The 25,484-nt window shown below is 39.0% G+C and overlaps 1 protein-coding gene across 1 annotated transcript in view; it reads right to left on the bottom strand.

Annotated features, from left to right (window-relative positions):
* Positions 1 to 20,519: 20,519 nt before the first annotated feature.
* Positions 20,520 to 25,484, bottom strand: part of LOC135466276 (phosphatidylinositol 4-phosphate 3-kinase C2 domain-containing subunit alpha-like) — a 40,399-nt gene continuing 35,434 nt past the window's right edge. The window contains exons 35-36 of the mRNA XM_064743687.1: positions 25,155 to 25,280; positions 20,520 to 24,406 (exon numbers count right to left, since the gene is read on the bottom strand). Coding sequence (XP_064599757.1) covers positions 24,209 to 24,406; positions 25,155 to 25,280 — 324 coding nt within the window. The 3' untranslated portion in view covers positions 20,520 to 24,208. The remainder of the gene's footprint in view (positions 24,407 to 25,154; positions 25,281 to 25,484) is intronic.

Here is a 25,484-nt window from a genome sequence, read left to right as displayed (position 1 = left end):
TTTTTGTCAAAATGGTTTTGAAGGTAAAACTGTGGCAGCACTCATGCACTATAGAATATGAGGTAGAGAATGGTGGAAGGGACGCTGTAAACCTGTGGTTCTTGGCACGCAAGAAATTGGAGCATTATGTCACTTTCAGAATTATCTGGGGACATGTGCATAAATAGCTGTCGTAATTGCAAGGTAGAATATATGTTCTAAACATGTAAAATGAGTGATCATTATTTTTATTCATTTCAGTATTATTAGCTTAAATAGTGAACCTGTTCAAACAAATTTTCACATTTACGTTTCATAAAGCCTTTAAAGGAGAAAAAAATTTAAATAACAAATACCATTGAAAAGAGTATGCATTTCCTCATAGTTGCATGCCATAAAAAAATTCTAATATGTACCTCAAGTTGATAAATTATAAATAAAGGCAGCGCCAAAATCCGCTGTGGGCGACTCCATTTTTCGTAAGTCTTCTGTGTGGGGAGAATTGCCGTCGGAAACCGCCGAAGTGCAGTTCGTACATTTCTGGTAGGACTCTTCTTCCCAGAAGGTAGGCGACCAGTATAGTTCGTATCCCGCCTGACAATCGGGAAACCTTAATGTTGGACGTAGGTTCCGAGTTTACACAAACAAGCCAACACTTAAGTTTTCTTCTCCTTCAGTATGAGTCATCTAGGCAGAAGTATTAGAAGGGTACGTTATGTTATATGTGTATGCAGTGTGTTAGGTATTGACATTTTGTGATAGTATTGAATTTTTTGTGGCTCTTGTGTTTGTTAGGCAAGTCCTTATATTTGTAGTTGATTTTATTTCAGACAGGTTTTCCTGCTTTTATGAATCTCTGAGATTTTATTTCTGATCCTAATCATACAAATATGTATACTTTGCTGTGTTTTCCATGTCTCAAGTGTATAGCATACATTTCTCAAGTCTGTAATTTCTCAGGTCTATAGTGGTGATTTCTTGAGTCTATAGTGGACAGAAAGACTGAAAACAGTTGCTTTTGAAATGTACGTAACTTTAATGAATGTGGTATAAGCTTACACAGGGACCTTCGTGTAATACACCTAAAGCAAAGGAGATGTATAAATACTTTTTGTGCAGTGTTTTTTCTTAACTCGCCATTTGCCTTTCATATACTGTATTCTAATCATCTACTTTATCAACACAAGTCATTTAATGGGGCAGCAGGACTTCATTGTATGTAACTACTCACCAATTAGTTATGCGATTCTGGAATTAGCTTTCTAATACGTCCATATGGCAAATTTATGCAAAACTGAACTCTGGATTGCAGCATCGTTTAGTCAATCTACTGTTTTATTATTATTATTATCCTGCAAGTTAGTTACTTGTAAATTCCATGTAATTATAACATAAAACTGTGCAATTAATTGATCTTATTTAATTTACAAACATTTACCTGTATGTTGAAAAATGATAACTTGTTGACATTTTTAAATACACGCATTCCAGTCACGTGAAACATTCTAATTGGTCAGACTGGCTAGATTTTGGTTGGATGATTATAGCCTCTTGTATTTGAGGTACAAGCTTTGATATGATGTGGATGTATTGTACCTAGCGGTGAACTGGTCATCCTAGGAGACCTTGATGTACAGGTGAAGGGGGTTATTATATTTTACTTTAATTAATATGGTATCTTCATATTATAGCATGCGAAAATGAAGAAAATTTTAATTAAGATTCAGTTTTATATAGACTTTGCAATATTTCAAATACGCTCGTCGACAGCATGGTTGTGGTTGTCCTCAGTGACGTACCGGTAGCACATCAGCCCTCGTTGCTCTTTCTTAGTGTGTCCTGGTGACAGGACCAAATATCGCCGCTAGTGTAGTAATGTAGTGATAGAGACAGTATTAGGCAGTTATCTGCGTCATTACAACACGTTGCGGGTGGTACAGACAGCAGTGGATAAGGTGCCTCTGTCTTATAGCTAACTTTCTCTGCATCATTATCACACCTCGCCAGCAGTGCGGACAGAAATGGAGAAGGTGTCTCTGTCTTATAGCTAACTTTCTCTGCATCATTATCACACCTCGCCAGCAGTGCGGACAGAAATGGAGAAGGTGTCTGTGTCTTATAGCTAACTTTCTCTGCATCATTATCACACCTCGCCAGCAGTGCGGACAGAAATGGAGAAGGTGTCTCTGTCTTATAGCTAATTACATCTACGTCTTTACTATAGGTTGTCAGCATTGCGAACAGTAATGGAGAAGGTGTCTCTGACAACTGTCTCTGCGTCATTATCAGAGGTCATTGGGGGTGTGAACAGTAATGGGGAAGGTGTTCCCGTCTTGAAGCTAATTATATCAGCTTCTTTACTACAGGTTGTCAGCGCTGTGGACGGTAGTGTAGAAGGTGTCTCTGACAATTGTCTGTTTGTCATTATCATAGGTCGTCAGCGGTGTGGACAGTAATGGAGAGGGTGTCTGTCTTATAGCTAATTATACCGGCGTCTTTATTACAGGTTTTTCATCATTGTGGGCAGTAATGGAGAAGGTGTGTCTGTCTTATAGTTAATTATATATATGCGTCTTTACTATAGGTTGTCAGCATTGCAGACAGTAGGCCTAATGGAGAAGGTGTCTCTGACAACTGTCCCTGCGTCATTATCAAAGGCCATTAGCAGTGTTGCCAGTAATAGGGAAGGTCTTTTAGCTGATTGTCTCAACGTTATTACATCACGTTGATGGCAGTGCGGACAGTATAACGGAGAGGGTATTACTATATGTAATAGCTTATTTCTGTGTGCAGCAAGAATGCAGTTAGGGTCAACAAAGCTTTTTAATAGCATTACCATGCTTTACTAGTTTTAAACTTTTGTATAGAATACACACACACACAGATATATATATATATATATATATATATATATATATATATATATATGTGTGTGTGTGTGTGTGTGTGTGTGTGTGTGTGTGTGTACTTGACACGTTAGGTATATAGGTTTATGTTTTGCTACATCTTTGTCATTGATAGAGTACATGTACATTGATGTCATCATCATGTTTCCTCTGTTGCATTAGAGATTTAACATTCAGTACCGTCAGACCCCAGTAGCTGTGGTATACATCAGTTGTCAGATGTTACACCTGGCCACATTTTCTCAAAGCTGTCTTAGACTTAAGTCAGACTTTGTCTTATGAAGTTAGATTTAAGCTTAAATGCTAATTGTCAACTTTGTTATGAAAGTCTACGATATCTCTTAGTATTAAAATTGTATGTATACTCAAAATTTTAATGCAGAGAAAAATGTTATGTTAAAACCGAGTCTGACTCACACCTAAGACAGCTTAAGATCTTGGGGCCTGGTATAGGTCACAGTGTGTAAATTGTTCTATGGTTTAATGTAAATGTATCTGTTGAGAATTTGTGTAAATCCAGTCTGTAGGTTACAAATAAATCACATATTTCTATGGAAGTGTTGTTTTATCGCTTGGTCTTGTCTTGGAAGTGGGTCAGTAAGTAAGGTGCGCGTCCTAACTGCAAGGCACAAGAGGCGGGAGTCATTGGTCAGTGATTGCCACATTCCTCACTCTCATTGTTAGTAGAGGCCTTGGCGATGACAGTAAGCAGTGAACAGTGCCCATGGGGAGGCTGCGAATATGTGAAACACATGGGAAAGTTCAGTAGTATATACCTTGAGAAAGGTATGTGAGAAGGTCTGCAGCAACCTGCGGATTTCCTCCGGGCTATTTCCTCTTGGCTTTCTCTTGTTTCCTCCTACCATAATGCTGGCAGCCATCATAAAAGTGAAATATTCTTGAACACAACATAAAACACTAATCAAATAAATAAAGGTATAATTGGTTTACCCCAGACACTCCGGTTTCTTCCATCCATAAAACTGCGTGTGGGGTCTAAGCAGGTGTCCGTCCATTGGTGGACTGCATTCATACTGTCATTGCTGTCGATATACCCTTTACAGAACGCACTATGCTGAGAATGGACATGTTATATATAAAAAAACTATTCTGTTCTTGAAATTACAGTAAAAAGCTGCAAGTGATGCTGTATACCTGCTGTCATATTTTGTACAAAGGTCGTCAGGATTTTCCTACATCTATAAACCAGAATCTTATGGACTACGTTTAACGCCGATCAGTCAGTGAGTCAATCATATTTTGTAAGTGTCTTAAAGTCAGGAACCAAAATATGATCTCTTATGGTAAATGATTGTGTACCCAAGGGTTTTAAAAACTGCGTTGATATTAAAAACAAAACTCTACTATCAATAAAATTAAAACAACCAGTTCATTCACAATCACAAGCTTTGACGGGCACAAGCTTACTCATTCATGTTTGTAGAAAGGCTTTAAACATGCATGTTAATTACGCCCACTTCTTTGATTTAATTGACTTTATTAAACTGAACTTTAAAAATTATTCCCACGTCCGACTCACCTTCACCCAAGTCAGTGATATAATGTATTAAAAGATGTTAAATGATGCCGAATTGCTTGTCGTTCACCTGTAAAAGATGCGTTATTATACCCTTGTCAGGAGATGCACTGAATCAACCGGTGTAAATACAAAGTTTGATAAGAAGAAATACCCGGACTATAGCCGGGTATAAACTTTTACTGAAAAATATTTAATCCAAATTGAAATTGTCTCCTTCAAAATCGGAGCTACATGTCACTACTCTTGAAAGGACAACTTAAAGTTCCGGTTAAGTTTAAGTTAGAATCAGTCTGAAACAAAATGTTTGGGGGGATATCTCAAACAGTACTGCATTTATTAAGCCCAGGGTTTGCACACATGTAGAGCACAACAACACAAGGGGGTAATCCATCGTTGATACGGTGTGTGCATATTAAATACTGTAAATGACCAAATTCCTGACTTAGCGTACTGTGTATTAGAATCAAAATTAAACAAAATGTTAGGGGTGGTATCTCAGCTAAAATTGCAGTATGTCTTGACCAGAAGTTTTACATGCATGTACAAAGCACAATGACACAAGTACGATATTAGGTCTACATCGCTGATGCTCTGTATGTAAATTAATTACCGTAAATTACCAAATTCAGTGCTTAATGTATTGAGCTGAAGTTTTGCATTCATGTGTCTCCTACAGGCGAGTTATTTGGTAGCCTTGCTGTCAAATCCATCTAATGTGGGAATCGCACAGCATCGTTTCTCTTCAGTCCAGCTCATTTGCGAAACAACAAGTCTTATAGAAAAACAAAGACGGTTCATGAAGATTAACGTAAATCATGTAACACGCGTGCAGAAGAACACGTCAGTAGTCACTGGTATATGTATCTACACATCATGTTATTTTCATGTAGTATGCGAGAAGAACACCGGCTGTATATAGGAACAAAATAGCAGGTTGTGATTTCAACTTTAGGCCGGGATGTTTAGAAAGCGTTATTATGGTAGACAGAGATAACGGGAAATGTCAACTGTCTGATACATCAGCACTAACAGCATTCACCTGGGGATACATGTATATATAGACGTTTCACACAAATTTGGATGGCATGCTTGTATTAATCCACGTTTGTATATATCCGAGCAGCACCATCTGAATATACACCCCCTGATGACTGTGTCAGTGCAGCAAATATTGCTTTACTATCCCTGCAGAAATATATATTACTGGAAGCGCTTGTGTATATACTGCATCAGAGCTACAATGCATGCGCAAAACCGTGTATAATATTCTAGTACGAACATTACACATACTGGTACAATTCTATAGGCTTTCTGGCCAGTCACTGTTTCCATTTGACGCACATCTTGAAGGTTCATATGGTGAAATGTACAAGCCTTGTGTATACACAATAGACTTTGATTCATCCTTCATCGTTTGTTTGTTCGTCCTATGCATTTGATATTCTCTTCAGATGTATAAGTAGCCATTGTACGACTCTTGTCAGCTTGTCTGTGCATCACAACTGCATATGTTTTATTAAATATAATAATATGTAGTTGGTTAACTGTTTCGTGCACACGTGTGTAATCCATACATTATGTACACACATCAATATTTACGCTGTGTAATGTGAGATGACAGCCTGGATGCTGCACATGTTGGCCTGCATGGCTTGTGGCCTCTGCAAATAGCTCTCGCGGGATAGTCTACTTTTCCCCTCTTGATTAAGTCCCCTAAACACGCAGATCCCATTTCTGTGGAAGGTTGTTACAACCACACTTTGGAATTTGTACTGATAAATTAGAGCGTTTCTGTTCGTCATTATAGAGACTTTCTTTTAGTCTGTATATGTCGGCAGTGTATGAAATGTGGCGGAAAACTTGGAGAGCAGGACTGTGTGTAAGTTGTAGGCCTATAGTGTATTGTGTAACTCAAAAAAAAAATAAAACGAAGGTTTTTCGAGTCGTAATGAAGCTTTCGTTTTTCGGAGTTAGGCCTACACTACTTTTGTAGTACGTGAAACTTATCAGTGGGTCTACTGGATCGTGTATGAGTAAAGCAACATGTGTGGGAACAAATTTAGATGTACTTTAGTGTATCTTTGGAATGTACAAAAATACATTTACATAGATACAGACATTTATTTAGCAGACTACATGCAACACTTCTACATTACTTCGTTCCAGGACCAGAGGTGGTATAAATTCATCGCCTTAATTGGAAACCGCGGCCGAATTAACCTCCATGCTGTGGTGATGGTTGGATTCGGGCGTGCAACAGACGTCATGCATGGGGTGGCGCGTATATAATTGTGGTGGTGATTTCTTGCTTTCTTTTTTTATCACAGTTCCACTGGAGATGTAATAATGCATGCACCTCAATCAACAACCCGTCCCCTACACAGATGAACCTACCAGGCAGCTTATAAGTCTAGTGTAGACCTATCTCTGGAGATACAAACATATTCGTTCACACATGACACATTGTATCACACGTCGTCGTATATAAGGCGGCGGATATGCCCCTCCCGTTCCAAATTGGCTATATTTGGGATGAAGGTCACCAAACATTACGATATCGGTATTCAGATCTGACATACGTTGGCTGCACGCAGTATTACATATGCATGTATATATATAATATAGACCTACATGTACATGGATACGTACAGCCCGCCGTGTGTTTTATATCAGTGTCTCTATTAGGGTTATAACATTCATCAACGTCTCTGCTTACGGCTTTCAAAATATCTGATTTTAAGTACATGCATGTCTTGGATTGTTTTTTCTCCGCTTGTCACAGTGATGAAATAGGATAATTTCTCGATAGTTCATTTATATTTGTTAGACATATAAATATCACCAAATTTCTTACTTTTTATGAATACCTCGCGCATGCTTGTTTATTTATTTATCTGATTGGTGTTTTACGATGTACTCAAGAATACGCATGCTTGTATATGAATGTACATATATACATGTAGGCCTATATGTATACAGTAAACCTTCCATGATTTAACACCGGCCGTTAACTTTCAACCAGTTATTTTATATGTCCATGTTTCTGCGAAAATGTATATATTCGTGTATGTGGCGATATGAGGAGCTTCATGCTTGTCCATACAAAGTTAATAAAAGTGGAATAAAAATCCTACTGAAACTTTTGTGTAATCACCTTTAACTTCAGCTTTAACATTAATGCACAAAGTAGGTCTAAGGCACTTTGTAGTAAGTCTGATGTATAGGCCTTATTATAGAGCTGATTAAGCCCAGATTTATATGTATATAGAAGTTAATTAGGCCTAATTCGAACACATCAGAGGCAGATTCCACAGAACTTGTCCAGAATGCATAGTTTTTGATGCAGGAAGTTGAAATCTGGACACATTTGTCTTAAGATGAAATTGATGAAGTGGACAGTTAGAAATGGATCTCGCTCCGCGGCATGAGGACGGTGCAGATCTCGCGCGAATGGCACCGTTCTCGCACCGCGGCCCACGACCAGCAGGGCGAGGGGACGAGTTCCCTCGTGTCGCGCCCCGCGAGTCGTGGTTCCGTCCTCGTGCCCTCGTCACCACGTCTCCTCGCCCCGCGGGATGCGTGCCGCGCCCGGTACCATTCGCGCGCGATTTGCACCGACCTCGTACCGCAGGCCGCGGAGAGAGTTGTCCTCATTGGGCTTCCATAACGGAGCCTTTTAAAGGAGAAGAAAACTTAAAAACATGACACTATAGACACTAAATGAGTACATTTTTTTTCTATCTGGTGGTGCCTGCTACATAATTTTGCGATTTTTCCTCGCCAGAGCTGGCATAAATCGCTGAGTCCATCGCGTCCTTCATTTTTAACACCCTTTAATATATGCTGGGCGTGTGTTGCTTCTCAGCCAATGCGGGTCATTAAAACTGCCGGCTTGTTCGTGTAAACTCGGAACCTGGCCTCGGACCCCCATTAATTTTCCATAAGCGACAATGTTAACGTCTAGCACTGTAGCTCAGTCCCAAACATTCCGTGGCCAATAAGCTTTGGTGCATACCTGGCCCAGCCTGTGAGAAAGAAGCCATAAAAATCTTGACATAGGTTGACCGTCAAAATCTGGACCTTTCCATGCCGGCAGCTGGGAGGCGTGCCTAGCAACGCCAAGGGGACGTCACTCGCAGCCTCATCACTACCTCACACCTTGTGTCCTCTCGCCCAGAGTTTCAAACTTTCATCAATAAAGCTCATACCTCCTCAAAGTTTAGACAGTTTCCAGCATTTTAATACCAAGCATGCACCTGTGCACCAAAAATGGACGCCTGGGAGCTAAAAAAGACTTTATACCCTAAAATTCACAGAACTACAATCGTCCCTACCGAAAAACGCAAGTTGTAATGGGGGTCTGTGTCCACCTACGTCCAACATTCCGGTTTCCCGATCGTCAAGCGGAAAACGAACTGTACTGTTCGCCTACCTTCTGGGAAGAAGAGTTCTACCGGAAATGTACGAACTGCACTTCGGCGGTTTCCGACAGCAATTCTCCTCCTAACACAGAAGACTTCAGGACTGGTTCTTAAGCAAAATGGAGGAGCCCACAGCGAATGTTGGAACGGACTTAATTTATAATTTATCAACTTGAGGTACATATTGTTACGGTATTGAAAACGGCAACAGAAAACAGACTCAGTGACTCAATATTACAATGTTAACAATGCTTTATATATTTAAAATGAGACGTACAGTTTTACAGACAGTTAAACAACAACAACTACAACAACAACATACACATCAGTATTACCGGTCTTTACAAGTTTCCAGTTCACCTTTGCATCCCAAGGAATGTATTCCAGGAAATCCAACGTAAAGACCATGGGATAAACACACAATTCACACAAGTCACAAATTGTCCTAGATAGGTACTTCGCCAGGTTAGCGAACACGAACACAGTACACAGGTTACACAGAACTGGAACAGTCAAGCCTTTGAATGACGTCACACCCGCAGAGCACAACACAGGGTAAATACAGGCATGGAGGTATAATCCACTTCAGATCAGTCACAGCTCCCGCAGAAGCTCACAAACGAGCCGTTCAGAGACGTAGAGTAATGTCACCTTGTGGCAGAACGAACGTCCTTTGCAAAACTGAAAACTTCAGTTTAGAGTCCTTGACGACCTTGTCGGTCAGGTGAGGTCAGCGTGTTAAACAAATTACACAGTCCACACTGTATAACCATAATAAAGATCCGAACACCAATAAACGTGACTTCCGCAGAAATTCACATAAACCAGACATCAGTACTACTGTGGTACACAAACGGTGCCGGCATAAAAAACTGTCCTCCCAAATGAAACTGGCATCACCAGCTCATATCAAAATAATGGACTCGATACGAGAGCGTCTCACACTCTCCTGGCTCCCAGTGGATGCAGCAAAAATACCTCCACTCTGCACGGAAAACACGGCTTATATACGGTCCAGGTGGATTCAACTATTCTTAGACACAGAATTAACAGCCAATGAACATCCAGTTAAATAAACAGAGCATTGAACGAGGTGCTTTCGGCCAGGTCCGCACTGTACATATATAACAGGGCCTGTTATGCTTATAACATACAACACAAAGGTCCGCAGACTAACAGTACATGAAAACGTTAAATAGTCATACATAACAATATTAGAATGTTTTTTATGGCATGCACCTGCGAGGAAATGCGTACTCTTTTCAGCGTTATTTGATTGATATTTAAATTTTCTTCTCCTTTAACATGAACATTTTTGAAAATTCGTGTGCTAATATGGAGCTCATCTGAACATGGAGCTACGGAAATTCGCAAAAGGGAATTCCTATCCAGCATTATGATAAAAACCTAGGTAAACTCGATATTCTAACGTCCTTTGTGACAGAAAACATGCAGGCGTGGCTTCATAAAACATTAGCTAGGTAAGTAGTATCGTCTTACTGAAGATATGCCATAAAACATGGCAATACTGCACTGCTTTTTGATGGCGGCTGGCGGATAAGCGGCCGTTCCCTGAAATTAATATAGATATGCATGTTTTCGTTCTGTTTGAATGCTGAGTTACATTGGCCGATTTTGCAAATTACAAAATTTCAGATACCAATTTTCAGTAACGGCATTATCGCTTTCGCTGAGATTTGAATATCTGAGCAGCAAAATTACAAACAAGAGATGTTTAAACATCGGATTGAAAACAGTGAAGAAAGCATTTTTTATATGGTTGGGTCAAAAAGTGGAGGGGCTAGAACATATGTTTCCCACCCCCACCCTCCTCTCCTAAACTCGGCAGAAAATGATGATCGTGACAAAATCCTGATACTTGGTGCGGCAACATGTTTGTACCACCACGCCCACCTAGAAAGATTGATTTATTTTATTTATTTTGATTGGTGTCTTACGCCGTACTTAAGAATATTTCACTTGTACGAGGGCGGCCAGCATTATGGTGGGAGGAAACCGGGCAGAGCCCGGGGAAACCTACGACTATCCGCAGGTTGTAGGAAGACCTTCCCACCTACAGCCGTAGAGAAAGCCAACATGGGATGGACTTGAACTCACAGCGACCGCATTGGTGAGAGGCTCCTGGGTCATTACGCTGCGCTAGCGCGCTAACCAACTGAGACCTTTAAAAGAGGAAGACGAAATGCTAAGGAGGCGAGTTGCAAACACACCGTCCAGCATTGGATCATGTCTCACCGTTGTCTATAACCGCTTAATGGGTCATATTTCACCATTAGCTGTGACCAGGCATTGGATCGTATTTCAAATGTATTAGTTGGATACGTGTGGGGGTATTATTGGTAGAATGGGTGGGCATATCCGATCCTCTTTATGAGATCACATTTACATTTATTGATATAAGTCTTGTATCTAGCGTAATTAAAGGATGATCAACTAGTCTTCCAAGACCTTCTGTGATCTTTGCTGCATTTTGGCCTGACATTTGCCAGAACGTGCCTCCCACTATATATTTTACCGTATCCTGTGACCAGATGCCAGTTTTCATCAAGTCGTCGCTGAGTTTATTAACTCACCTCACCTTACTTAGGCCTGCGTTTTTCTGTATTTTTCCGTAATACCGTATTCCAAATTACACATACCTTACGATGAATTCTATATAACTGTATTATTTGGCCATAAAATTTATATCACATGTGATCGATTAAAGATCTGCTAATACTGGAAAATGCTGTAAAGTTTTGTGTCCTCCTTATGAACCCGGCCAACTGTAATTACACATAGCCATCTAAATACAGCCGTATCTCGAGGCGCGTATTCGACGCGCTGCATGGTCATTAATCCTGGCTGATAGAGTCTTATTAGACTGCATGGCCAACAGAATATGATATAACGGATATATACTACAGTTTAACAATGTATTAAAGATAGCCATTATGTCTCTGTAATCCTGCATTATCGATCCCAAATCAACAGGCATCGGAAGCTGCATTGGGTCCCTCACTCAACGGTGTTGATGCTGCGCTGTTTGTGCACTGTTAGGTTCGTTAAGAAACACTTAAGCTTCCGTCAATATAGCTCGCACATGCAGCTGTACATCACATTTGGAAAGGTTTGTCAGCAACTTGTCAACATCAATACTGTACCCCTATCACTCCGGTGCCCTTCACCCATATACCGCTGACCGCCGTTATATAAGTGATTTTTAAGTATACATCGTTAAAATAAAAAAATAAAGAAATAAATGAAGAAACAAATTTAAAATAAATATGGTTTTATTTAGTAGGACTATGTAACCTGATTATGCCGATCAAATGTTACCGGTATATTCATCATCTATATAACATTCGGCATATACAATCTTCAGGTATACATAATATTAAGATGTTATCGAACCCGCTGGAGACATTTCTGTAGAAATCTGCAGACAACAAATTACCATTGGCCAGTGACACGCCCATGAAAGAGCCATGATCATAGGCTTGATCATGGGAAATGTTTGATGCCAATGGATTCCTCGCGTCATATATCGGAGCGCAATGTAGATCTGGTATACAGTCAGCCGGGGCCTCGTTGTACCTAAAGATCATCATAGACTCAGGCCGGAATTTCATCATTAAACACACTCGAGGATATACCTGTATTTAATTTAGCCTGGTATAAAGGAGAGGTAAGGAACTGAAGAATAAAAGCTCATGTCTGAGAGGTACATGGTTCTAGATTTTCAGTATGACCATTAGCAGAAACCCAGACAATGCATGGTTTAGAATCTTTTAAGAAAAGTTAGGAAAACTGGTTTTTCTCCATTTAGGTTATCATGTTTCGTCTGCGTTTGCAAATTCTGAAGAAACAGGTGTTTTACATGTCTTCAGCATGGATGGCATTATACGACTCTGATCTGGCTTTTATGCGAGCTCAGTTCAAGTCGGCGGGCTAGAACACCACAGACAATGAATGAATGATTGATTAGTTTAACGTCATACCCGCAGTATTTCAACAATATCGTGGTTAGAAACAGGAAGCAAATATTGCTTTCGACATGAGAATAATGTTACCTAAAACCCAGACAAACAGAAGAGCATCGCCAGAAAAGCTAAAAATAACTGACATATGCAGTAAATGTTCAGGGTTGAGCCCCCGCCAAAGTCGAGACAGGCGTCCTGGACATGCATGATGTATGGAAGCAGGATGCGGCCAAGCTGTCTCTCCCGGTTTTGCCCCAAACCAGTAACAGCGACATTTCAACGACAATGCGAAATTTAGTCGAGATACAGTCGAGATAAGAGCGCCAACGCGACATTCTGACGAGCCTGCAACGAAACCCCAACGAAACTCGAGAATGTCGTGCAAATCTTGCTCCCTCGTCTGAATCTCGTGTTGTTGACTGAATCTCGCATCCTCGTTCAATTCCCGCGTCCTCGTTCAATTCTCGACCAAGTTTCGACTTAATCTCGTCAGGATGTCGCCTGTTTTCCTAATCTCGTCTGAATGTTGCGGTCTCTGTAAAATGAGTAACATTATGGTCAAACATAATTATTCAAGAATGGCGACATTCGGTCGACAAAGCGATATTTGGACGAGATTTGGTCGACAACACGACATTCCGACGAGATTCAGGCGACATTCAGCCGAGAACGCGACATTTTAATAGAATCTTGCTCTGTCGTTCGAATGGCGATCGAATCTCGACTAAATCTGGCGTTGTCGACTGAATGTCGTCTGAATCTCGCGTTGTGGACTGAATCTTGCACTGTCGACCAATTCTCGCCTTCCGGTAAGCTCTCTCTGATGCATTGTGGGAGGTAATGACATGGCTGTTGCGAAGGATTTGGTGCCGATATCCCGATCTCTGTTTACTTTTCTTATGTTAATTAGTCATATGTCATGCCACCTTTCTGCAGTGAATTAACATACCCAGAGTGAACAGAGATTAGGGCACCGGCACCGCATCCATCGCAACAGACATGTCATTACCTCCCACAATGCATCAGAAAGAGTTTACCAGAAGGCGACATTTGGTCGACAATGCGAGAATCAGGCGACAACGCGAGATTTAGTCGAGATTCAAGCGCCATTCAAACGACAGAGCGAGATTTAGTACTGAATTGCCCGCAATTCGGGCGACAGAGTGAGACTGTTAAAATGTCGCGTTCTCGACTGAATGTCGTCTGAATCTGTCGCCCTTTCTGATAAAGTTTCACCACAATGTTACTCATTTCACAGAGACCGCAACATTCAGACGAGATTAAGAAAACAGGTGACATTCTGACGAGATTAAGTCGAGATTAGGTCACTGCAGATCGCGAGATTAGGTCGACATTTGGTCGAGAATTGATCGAGGACGCGGGAATTGAACGAGTATGCGACATCCAGTCAACAATACGAGATTCAGACGACAGAGCGAGATTTGCACGACATTCTGCTTCCATATTGATGCCATACTGGGGATTATATGGAACATATGGATCGAGGACAAACTTGTGTTTGAAAGAACAATGATGTATTCTGTTAACCGGTCCCACACGAGAGAGCGCCTGGCTACATACTCCTTACAGCGCATGTGCCACTCTCAACGCTAGCTTTACATCACTCCCACTGTTGTCTTCAACAGCGCCCTGATCATTGGGTCACGGAGGTAGGACAGGAAGTGATTTCACAAAAACCGTCTCCACCCTTGTTTCTATAATAATACTTCACACACATGTATTCTCTTTATCTAAAATACACACAATGTGATTCTAACCAACATATGAAACAATTTTATAGATGAATTCTGGCTAGTTAGGTGCAAGGACAGCAGTGGTTAGTCGAAGCCAAAGGCCAATTGCTGGCGATAATGTAAAGCGAGCACAGAGACCGGCACATACGCGTTAGGTGTATGTCCCGGATATAGTCGCCTTTTCACCTTGTGTAAAATTTAAGGCATTTACAATTTGAATTTTGATTTCATCATATAAAGGAGAAGAAATATAAGAAAACAGAGAATCATAATGTGAATTAAAAAAAAGATGGCAAAAATATATGCCTGTGGGGTGAGTTCTATAGTAACCTCAATGGCTCTTTATATAGCGTCACTCACATATGCAAATTTTGATATTCTTGTAAATTCCTCTTGAGCCACATTTGAAAGTCGATAGGACGTTAATGAATACGGACTTCCAGATGTATAGGCATGACATTTCAGTGTAGCAATTCACAATACTTACTTTTATAAGGCGCGTTATCAGTAAACCCATATGTTCGTATCTAATAGAGAATTATTTACATTTTGTTGTAAAATATTTTCCAGTTCAGCTTTATACCAACAACATACGGGTGCGCGTGCAAATAACTCTTTTTCTTGGTTTCGTCCACATAAGTGCATTTTTACCATTTTTCAAGGAAGTCATGGATGAAATTTGTGGTCATTTAGGGTATGTCTGGTAAGCTCAAAAGAACTGCTTGTTACTCATTATCCACAAAGGCGAAACATACGAGTCACACATATTGTTGGTTGACTGTTTTCATTCGGCAATTTATTGTCAAGACAAAACTTAGCAGATAAAATTACTTAGACCACGAAGATATTGCCTTTAAGGTAGACCTATTATCATTTTCGTCATGTTCATTTATTGTTTGGCCTACACTATCAGGTTTTGCTATAATGAGACCTAAGCATCACTCTATCCAGAGATATTACGTTACTGTCAGGTACTGGTGAATAAAATTGTTCCTGTGGATAAAAGCTTAGGCTCTGCTGTGTGCTGTGGTTAACTTCGGAGACTCTGGTTTCCTCCACTCACAAATCAGACCGCCGTCACGAGTAAGTGACAAAGCACAAATCAAATAAGCGTATTGAAAACTGTGATTTATAGACCTGAAACTTGTAGGAGCCAATGAAGTGTGGCCTTGTGCAAGAAGTCAGTTTTGGACCTTACACTCCTAGGTATGGTGGTAGAACAAGCACTAATTGGTTCTGACTTTGTCCACAGCGTCTGGGTGGGGCGTTGAGAATATATAATCAGGCAGCATTATAAAACATATCTGCTTCAGGATGGCCTGATATACCTCTACTTCTCAGAAAACGACTGAAATAATATTGAAAATGTCATTAAACCCCCAAGCAAACAAGCAAAAGTTCTGGTGTTACGACTATTTGAAACGGGCTATCCCGAAAGCTTTTGGACTAAAAGTTTATCGGCTCAAGCCCAATAGAATAATTGCTCTGATTTTATAACATGCCAAATAATTACCTTTTACTAAATATCAACCTCATCTTTTAAAGTTCCTGAAATATATTTGAATGATGAATGTGAATTTTTCACCCTAAATCTCCGGCATTTAGCCTCTTAAATGAAATACTTATGCCAATATACGTTGGTGTCAGTCGAAAGAGTATTGGAAACGTAAAAAAGAAATAATGGATACAGTAATCAATGATCTTTCCACTGATGCTTATAGTTGTGGCACCAAGACTGTTTAATTTTGGGGTATTTGTTCACTTTACTGTCTACAATTCTTTAACAAGTATGTATCCTGAATTTCAGTTAGGTATATCGACCTAACTCCAAAACTCACATGAGAAATAACAAAAGGGATGGAGTCCACAAAGCTGAAGGACATTGTAATATAGTACCAGAAACTACTTTACATAAAAGACTTCGGGAAACTAACCAATGAAAGTATGAAAAGATGATCTGGGATTCTTCTGTGTCGCAAGCTTTCGTTTTTCGCCCCATCACACATACATATAGCAATCACCTCCAACAGTAATCTATGAAGAGCTGTCATCCACGATGTACATACTGTGAGTGTCATTCACTGGAGAGTCCATCTAACTATAACTGATGGAATCTTTGTATGATTTATTCCATTGTGTGTATTGATCCGATCGACTCCCCACGTGTTGTGTGGATTGGTGGGGATCCAGAGACGTGCAGTGTTCTAAAGATCGGATATAGTGTATATGCAAATTATACAGTGAAGAACCCACACACGAGCACTGGATTAGTTCCTGTTAACTAAACAAATAACTCTAACACTATCATCGTTACACTCTGTGGGTAAGGCAGTAAAAATTGAATGCGACCTCTCAAGAGTTGACATCAGTGAGGTTAGACCACTTCGGTGGCCCAGTGGAATTAAAACAGGATCGGGTCAAACCGAAGACTTTAAAAATGGTACTTGTTGCTGACTTGGTGGGGTGTCATGCCTGGTGTCTTGAGCATGATACTTCAGTGACGGTAGCACTTTGCCGGCATGGACTCACCCGGATACAATATATAATAAAGACACAATACATGTACACACACCTATAATTACGCCTCCTCGTCATATGACTGAAAAATTGTTAATTACGACATAAACCCTCAAGCATACATACAGATACATCAGTCAGGCACTACCAAAAGTATAAGGTGGTTGACTTGTAGACTTAACGGCGAACTTGAATTACGGTACTCAGAAACGGCATGGCTCCCATACTTAAATACACCAGACCGCATAATGGCTATCACTAAGAAAAGTGGTTTATCCTGTTTTATGTTTAGCCAGGTGCCATGTTACATTTAAACAGGTCCTGTGTGAACATTCACTTTATTGTTTAACGCCATTCTCAAGAATTTTTCGCCTACACAATGGCTGTCAGTTTGAGCGATGAAACCAAACTAGATCGCCCTGGGAAAATCATGACCACTATTAGCAAGTTACTGACGACCTTTTGCACACTACATTGGTGACAGACATATTGTTTTCAGTGAATGTTAGATTACACAAATAGCCACATGAGCATCCTCGACCGTTTATTGTCTCTAAGGCCCAGTTAACACTGAATGAATGAATGAACGATTGGTGTTTAACGTTGTGCTTTGACAATTTGTCAGTCAAATGAGGACAAAGGGTCATTAGGCGTGTGTATATATACTGTTTTCTTGTGGCAGGGCGAGTTCATGCCACTAAAATGCTGCTGCCACTAATGTATCATGCTGAAGACATCAGACATGACACTCCACCTAGTCACATTTTCCTGACGCCTGGCCAACCAGTCCTGTTTCCTTGTTCTAACCTCTCAAGGCTGTGCGTCAAGTGTGGTAGCAACAAGTACCATTTTAAAAAAAAAAAAAGTCTTTGGTATGACAGATCCAGTTTGATCCTGGAGCTCTCCACTTCAAGGCAGACGATCTGGTGATTAGGCCACCAAACCGGTGAATTAATACTAAGACCGAAGGAATCTTAAATTACCATGCCAAAGGCTGGGATTGAACTTGAACGCTGTCGTTGCGGCTGAAAGACAAGTGCCTTTAATAACTAGTCCATATCCCGCTCCCTTTTTGAACATTTTTTGAAAACATTATCACCATTGTGATAATGATAGATGCTCGGTGCTGTAAATTGTACATATATCTGCATCACTTTTGTGATCACAGATACAAATGTGTTGTGCATCCTGAAGTTCAAGCATTATTAATGTATAAACATGTATGGCTTCAATAATTTCCTCCTGATATGCATGTAATAGTCTTATTTTATATATTAACACACTTTAAACAAAATGGCCATTTGTTGTTGGTAACATTAATTTTTATTTTCCACACACAAAGATAATTACATGTACGTGTTTACAACACATGATGGGTCGATATATAATATTGCTTTTTAATTTTAAATAGTTTACTAAACTGTATAAACTCTGACCATTTTGTTGGTTCAAACTGCCTCATATCCAACTAACCAAGTGGTCCTTACAGTCACACCTTGCAAACAGGAGCCACGCAGTCCTGGATAGACAATACGAGTCAATTTATTATCACAACTGATACTAAGCTTTCCTACACGATATCAATTTTGTCTCGAAAATACTACAGTATAAACAAATTGGCTTTATTGCTGCATGTTCGGTTATTGTATTAAAAATGTATTCCAAAAATAATTCAGATTTCACGAAGCCTGTTTTGAGTACACACCATAATGGTTACTAACAAAGAAACCACACACACACAAAAAAAGAGCTGTTTGCAGCAGTCAAGCAATCTCTAAAGAAAACAGCATGATACTGCTTGACAACATTTGCAATATTATTAGCTGATTATAAAGTATTAACTAAGATATCTGCACTATACTTGGCTTTACCCTTTCCAAATACACACATGATTACTATTTAGAATACCTGATAATTGCTTTACTCACCTTCCACATGAAGATGTTTCAAAACAGATAAATGTGTGAATTGTTTCCTACACTGTACTACATTATCTGTTCATTCATTCCGTCATAAAGTAGACCCTATTTACATGCTTATTTAAATTCATAAAGAAATTTAGATATTTTATTAAATCCTGAAGTTCGAGAATAAACAATATGATTTCCTTGAATGTTATTTCAATCTTCGTACAACTGAATAGGTGAATTAATAGCAAAGACAGGAACAATGTCTGTATTAAATTGATCAAGGACTTGGGACATACACTCCCCATGGATTCTTTCCTTTTGGTATTTCAGCTACAAATATTTACTCAAACTGGATATTTTCCATGCAAGACAATTTCACTAACACATCCATTTTCTCCCCAGATATTTTCATAGCTTGCTAGTATGCCTTTACTTGCCTGTATCTGATATTAAGAATGTGAAAGAACAAAATTAATATGAATAAAGCTTCAACACCTGGTATCTTCATTTTATGAATTTAAAAAACTTAATTTCGTTGCAATGTGTCCTCTGGCGTGTGCATAATTACTTCACTGTTTGCTAATATGAAATTTTTGCCATGCATGTATTATGAACATATGCAATAAGATATCAAATACATAAAACAAGGATAGAACGTTGATACGGAAACCACTGGAATAAAACTAGCTACATATTTCCATTACTGTTACATGAATGGTAGATAAGATGGGATAATATTGCTGCACTCATGCAATGACCCTATTTCTTTTAAAATTTGGGACACCTTTGGTCTGCTCATTTTAGTCAACATGCATGTACTTCTAGCAGGAATACTGAGTTTTTTTTTTCTCACATTGTTAGACCATCCAATGAACATCATACTCATATCTTTACTTTTCCAAAAGGCTGGTAAAGAAATTAATATTCAACTTTCAACACTTCTAATATTTGTCCCAAATTTGAGAAGAATTAGGCTAATCTGTTCATGATATACCACACAAAATACTTAAAAAACAAACATGAAATGATTTTCTGATCACTGGCCACTTAATGGTGTCGGTAAAATTACAGAAGCAAGGGATAAAATGTAAATTCTGGTACAAAATAAAATATGCATTAGATTTAAGAGGGAATGAGTAAATTATTTTACACTTTATGATTAAAACACTGGATAAATATTGCTGAATTTCATCTAAAGTTTGGTACGTAAAAGCACACTTTCAACAGCAATTAAAGGCCTAAATGATACTTTTGATGCCCATACTTAACTCAACAAAAGGTGGCTCTATAGGGTGGATGAATCAATCAGAATCAAGCAAAACTTGTGACTTGAAAACCGTTAAACTTTAGGTGAAATACAATGCATGAATCTAGGTATACATGAACAAGAATAAACAGCATCAGAGACATCGTACAGATCTTTAGCTGAACAATGTTATGAGGCTACACTCTTTGTGACAAATCAGTTATTAAAATAAAACATAATTTGACAAAAAACCAAAAACAAACAAACAAACAAAAGAAAAAAGCCCTCTAACAACAAGAAACTGTTCATTACAGAACAACCTATACTGTAGAAGCCTCATAGCTAGCACACTACAAAGACCTTGCATGTAAATGGCTGGGTTGAGATCTGCAGGTTAGTCATACTGTGTATCACATACAGGTGCAATCACAAGGTAAAACATTCAATCAGCAGTGCAGTCAGTGAGAGCAGCCAGCTATTCCAGGGAAAGCTAACACTTCCTTATCACAATATCAGGTTTCCCTTTGAAGATCTGTCGTCGTGGAGGTTCCATGACTACCTGAGTTTTCAGTATCCAAGCTCAGAGTCATTATCTGAATATTAACTACATGACAAAGGCTGTAGACTTGTATGTACATCACGACTGTGGTTGGTCTCACAATTCCTGATGTTCTGCTGCAGAATCCGATCTGCTCCACTAGAACAATGAGCCCCTTTTCTGCTGCTATATTACAATACTGCTATTCAATCACTATTTAAACTTAATACATACAGCCTCTGTCTGCTGCACATTAATAACAAGGCAACATTTGAAAAATCTGCAGATACAGAGGAATTTTCAGTCAGGAAAGACTTTTAATGACATATTTAAGGAAATAAATGATATCAAAACAAATGTGCACTTCTTGGTGATGTGTGTTTATCAATGTTAAATATGTTGAACTTGCATTTCATCATACATTGAATTATTTTTTCTGAGAGTCTTCCAGCACACTAAATTTACACAAAACCTTTTACCATTGAAAAGAAAATTTCTTTTCAGGGCTATATGATCATTAAATGTAGTTTAAATTCAAATTTCTTCTGCATCTCCACAACTAACTACATATACTTTGGAAAGCGACATGCGAATCATTTTCTGTTAGCATCTCAATGGCATACATGCTGGGGTAACACAAATTTCTAAGTAAATCTCTTCACTGGAAAACTTATTTATAAATTTATTTGATTTGGGTATAACACTGCACCAACTGTAACAACACAGACTCATATGCAGTAAGCTGTTTTCCACGCATACCTAAATACCTACTAAATCTGGATTCCCATGATCTGTCGTATATCTGTAAACTTCGTCCTACAGAAGTCAAGTCACACTGCCCCATGTGAGAACCCTACTGTGGCATTATATACAGCGGAAAGGTCTTAACCGACTGAAACTTGGAAGTTATTATAGCCGCCTTCAGTCTATAATGCATGATGCTGTCTGGAATTGTTTCCATACAAACTTTGATAAAAACCACCAACTGACATGCAGAAAACTGGACAAGTATACACTGGTAGTTACTACATGTTCATGTATTCAGTAAATGAAAAAGTAAACCTTCAATGCCCTAAAATGAAGCGGAGATCTGTGTGTAAAGACCTGAAACAAAGCATGTGTACATTCTATGTGACAAAAATACCTTCTGCTTTCATGACAGTCTTATGTATCGTTATGTCTAATGACAAACACTCACTTGAACTGTAATCACTTGTGTACAAAATGAATCTGACATTTAACTCCTATACTACAGCCCATTTCAACTGTATATCCAGACAATCATAAACTTTTGATGCTTGTTTTTTCAGTCCAAAGCACTTTGAAATGAGGTGAGTCATTCATGTTAAAAGAAACAAACTGAAATTGATTATAGCATGACACTATGATGGCAATGATATATGTACATGTGATGGAGGCTGGGTATGTGATTTTAGCACCGCCTGAGGAGATATACATATCTGACCAGTTGTGGTCAGGTGTCCAGATACCTGATCATTTGTGGCCAAGTGTCCAGATACCTGATCAATTGTTGCAAAGTGTCCAGATACCTGATCAATTGTTGCCAAGTGTCCAGATACCTGATCATTTGTGGCCAAGTGTTCAGATACCTGATCATTTGTGGCCAAGTGTCCAGATACCTGATCATTTGTGACCAAGTGTCCAGGTACCTGATCAATTGTTGCCAAGTGTCCAGATACCTGATCAATTGTGATCAAGTGTACACACACCTGATCAATTGTGGGCAAGTGTACACATGCCTGAACATTTGTGGTATTAAACGTATTTATTTGATTGCTATTTTACACTGTACTCAAGAATATTTCACTTATACGAGAGTGGCCAGCATTATGGTGGGAGGAAACCGCGCAGAGCCTGAGGGAAACCCACGACCGTCAGCAGGTACAGCTGGAGAGGAAGCCAGCAAGAGCTGGACGAACTCACAGCAACTGCATTGGTGGGAATCCCCTCGGCCACGGAGACCCAGTGGTATTAAAGTGTACAAATACCTGATTATTTGTGGTGAACTATCCAGATACCTTGTCATTTGTGCTAAAGTGTAGACATACCTAATCACTTATGGTGGACTATCCAGATACCTTGTCATTTGTGCTAAAGTGCACACATACCTGATCATTTCTGTACGACAATAAACATCAGGGAAAATACCAATGATGTGTCATCAGGAGATAATTCCAAATGTCAAAGGCATACAAGTTATGTACATGTATTAGCAAACAAATACACATATGCAGACATCCTGACTGATGCTGGTCTTATACACACAACCAGACATGGTTTTCTTTTCAACAAGACATGTAAATTTATACGATTTAAGGCACCTTTTATTTTCTGTAGGTATTTTTCACTTGCAATATTTTACCGTCACTCACCAAACACTTCACACATTCTATTCAGTCAATACTAATATTTCACGTGTAAAACTTTCAGCGTGGAAATAATTAATTCTATTGCTAATATATATGTGTCTGCTGTACTATTTAAAGAGATACTTGTAATAAGCCAACATTACACTTCATGGAACTGTAAATACATGCACTATTGATAAGCCTATACAACAGACTGCGTTTAAAGTGTAAATGACAACATCACTCTGTGGCCACAAAAGGTACAGACCTACTAAGAGTCAAATTATGGTCAGCAGAAAATAAAAAGATAATATTTGTACACAGAGTGACACAGATGAGAAAAGAATCTTCATTACCTATTCTCTGACAGAAGCCTTGGCATTGAAACACACAAGTACCACAGAATAATACATGCAACTCCAGGGTATACGATGGAAAATCAAAAATAATTACTATTCACTTGCTTCTGTTTTTGAAATAACACATGCATATAAATTGCAGAATGCAATATTTTCTTTTTTCTTCTGAACTCTGGAATAAGTATTCTGAATACCTAATTTGAATATCATAACTTTTTAAAACAGTGCCTGTTGTAAATTGATAAAGAGAATTCATATACTTACACAAATCTGTCCGTTATGCCCACTAACAGATTGTCTGACTTTGGGTAAAAATGCACCATGCGTCAATTGTCTATAACAATATTATCTGTGTATTCATGTACAACCAGCAATAACAACAGCAATTTAGACTACTGACAACAACATCTTTTAATAAAAACAGTACAGATAAAATCTGTGACTATACACTGAAATTTCTTTGTAAATTAAAAACTGGATGTGATATAACATTACGCTGAAACATTAGTTAAAAAAATAAATAACCACAAAATTGTAAAAAGAACAAATTCACAATTAAGACGTAATTTAAAACTTAAGCTTCATTCCGTCTGGTTCACAAATATGTAACAGTTGTAAAGATGACAGGGTTTTCTGGAATGCTGTCCATGTCACTTGTTGTTGCCTCTGCAGTAAACGGTGAGGGGTTAGGCTAACATCTGACTGATGCTGACTTGTAGATTGCCCAGAGGGTACCACTTTATTGTCTCCTGACTGAGGTCAATGTCTCGCAGTTTTATGAATGCTGCTCCCATGAACTCATTCTCCTTCAGGATGTCATGGTCCCAAATAGTCACCTGTAGTATCTTGTTCCTCGCCTCATCCTTGGATATTTTATACAGCAGCTGGCAAACACAACAGTTTAGAAAATCAGTAACACTGTATTTCTCTGTGCCATTCATGTTAATATATTCAGAGAATAACATAATTATATAATTTCCAGGAAGAAAAACAGACTTTTTGTTAAAGTAACAAAAAAAAAAAAAAAAAAAACCCAAAAAAACATGCATAAATCCTGCATTCTGGATAAATTCTGAGGACTTTGATCTCTGTATACATGCAAGCAGTTTGCCATATCAGGTAATGGTTTGTTTGATTGCTGTTTGACGTTATAATCAAGAACACTTCACTTACATGACGGCGGCCAGCTTTAGGGTGGGAGGGAACCCGGTGCAACCTGGGGGAAACCCACAACGAGAGCAGGGGCAACTTGAAATGCGCTGTCCAATTCTAGAACTGAACCTGCGCATCTTGCACCACCAGTTTGGAGTTGGGCGCTTTTTGTAAGTACCACTCCCTCAGACATTAGTGTGATACAATGTGTATATATATATATATATATATATATATATATATATATATATATATATATATCCATGTACACACACTATGGACATGTGCAGGTCATGGTGTGACAGTAAACGCAGTACTTAAATACTGGCATGCTTAATCTTTTAAACAATGTAAAAATTAAAAAGCAACAATACAGTAGTACAGTCCCCCACAAAATGTATCAATCTACAAGACTACTCTCCACACTATTTTCTGTAGGTGAAAATCTGAACGATTTTGAGTAGGTAAGTATAAACTTACAATTTCATTGTAGACAGGATGGTTAGTGTTCTTCACCACCTTTGTCTTCCTTTTAGTCTCTTTGAATGGATCAGGCAAAAGGTAAGTCTTGACATAAGGGCTGGGGGCCACTGGAAGAGAGCAGCCCTGGGGAGAAAGCACAACAAAATGTAACACAAACAAATCTGGTTGGTCTGAGGTATATGGCTATGGGTTCATATAGAGGGTGACATCAGTGATAAGATGGGTATCAACAACAATTTAACGGAAGCCACCACAGCTATCTGTATTGAATGGTTTGTCAGTTAGCTCGCTTACTTACGCTTTCAGAGTTGCTTTCAGAGTTTTTCC

The sequence above is a fragment of the Liolophura sinensis genome, chromosome 6, assembly GCF_032854445.1.
Source record: "Liolophura sinensis isolate JHLJ2023 chromosome 6, CUHK_Ljap_v2, whole genome shotgun sequence".
Classification (NCBI taxonomy): domain Eukaryota; kingdom Metazoa; phylum Mollusca; class Polyplacophora; order Chitonida; family Chitonidae; genus Liolophura; species Liolophura sinensis.
Note: the sequence above shows the minus strand (reverse complement) of the source record. Positions and strands in the feature narration are given on the sequence as shown.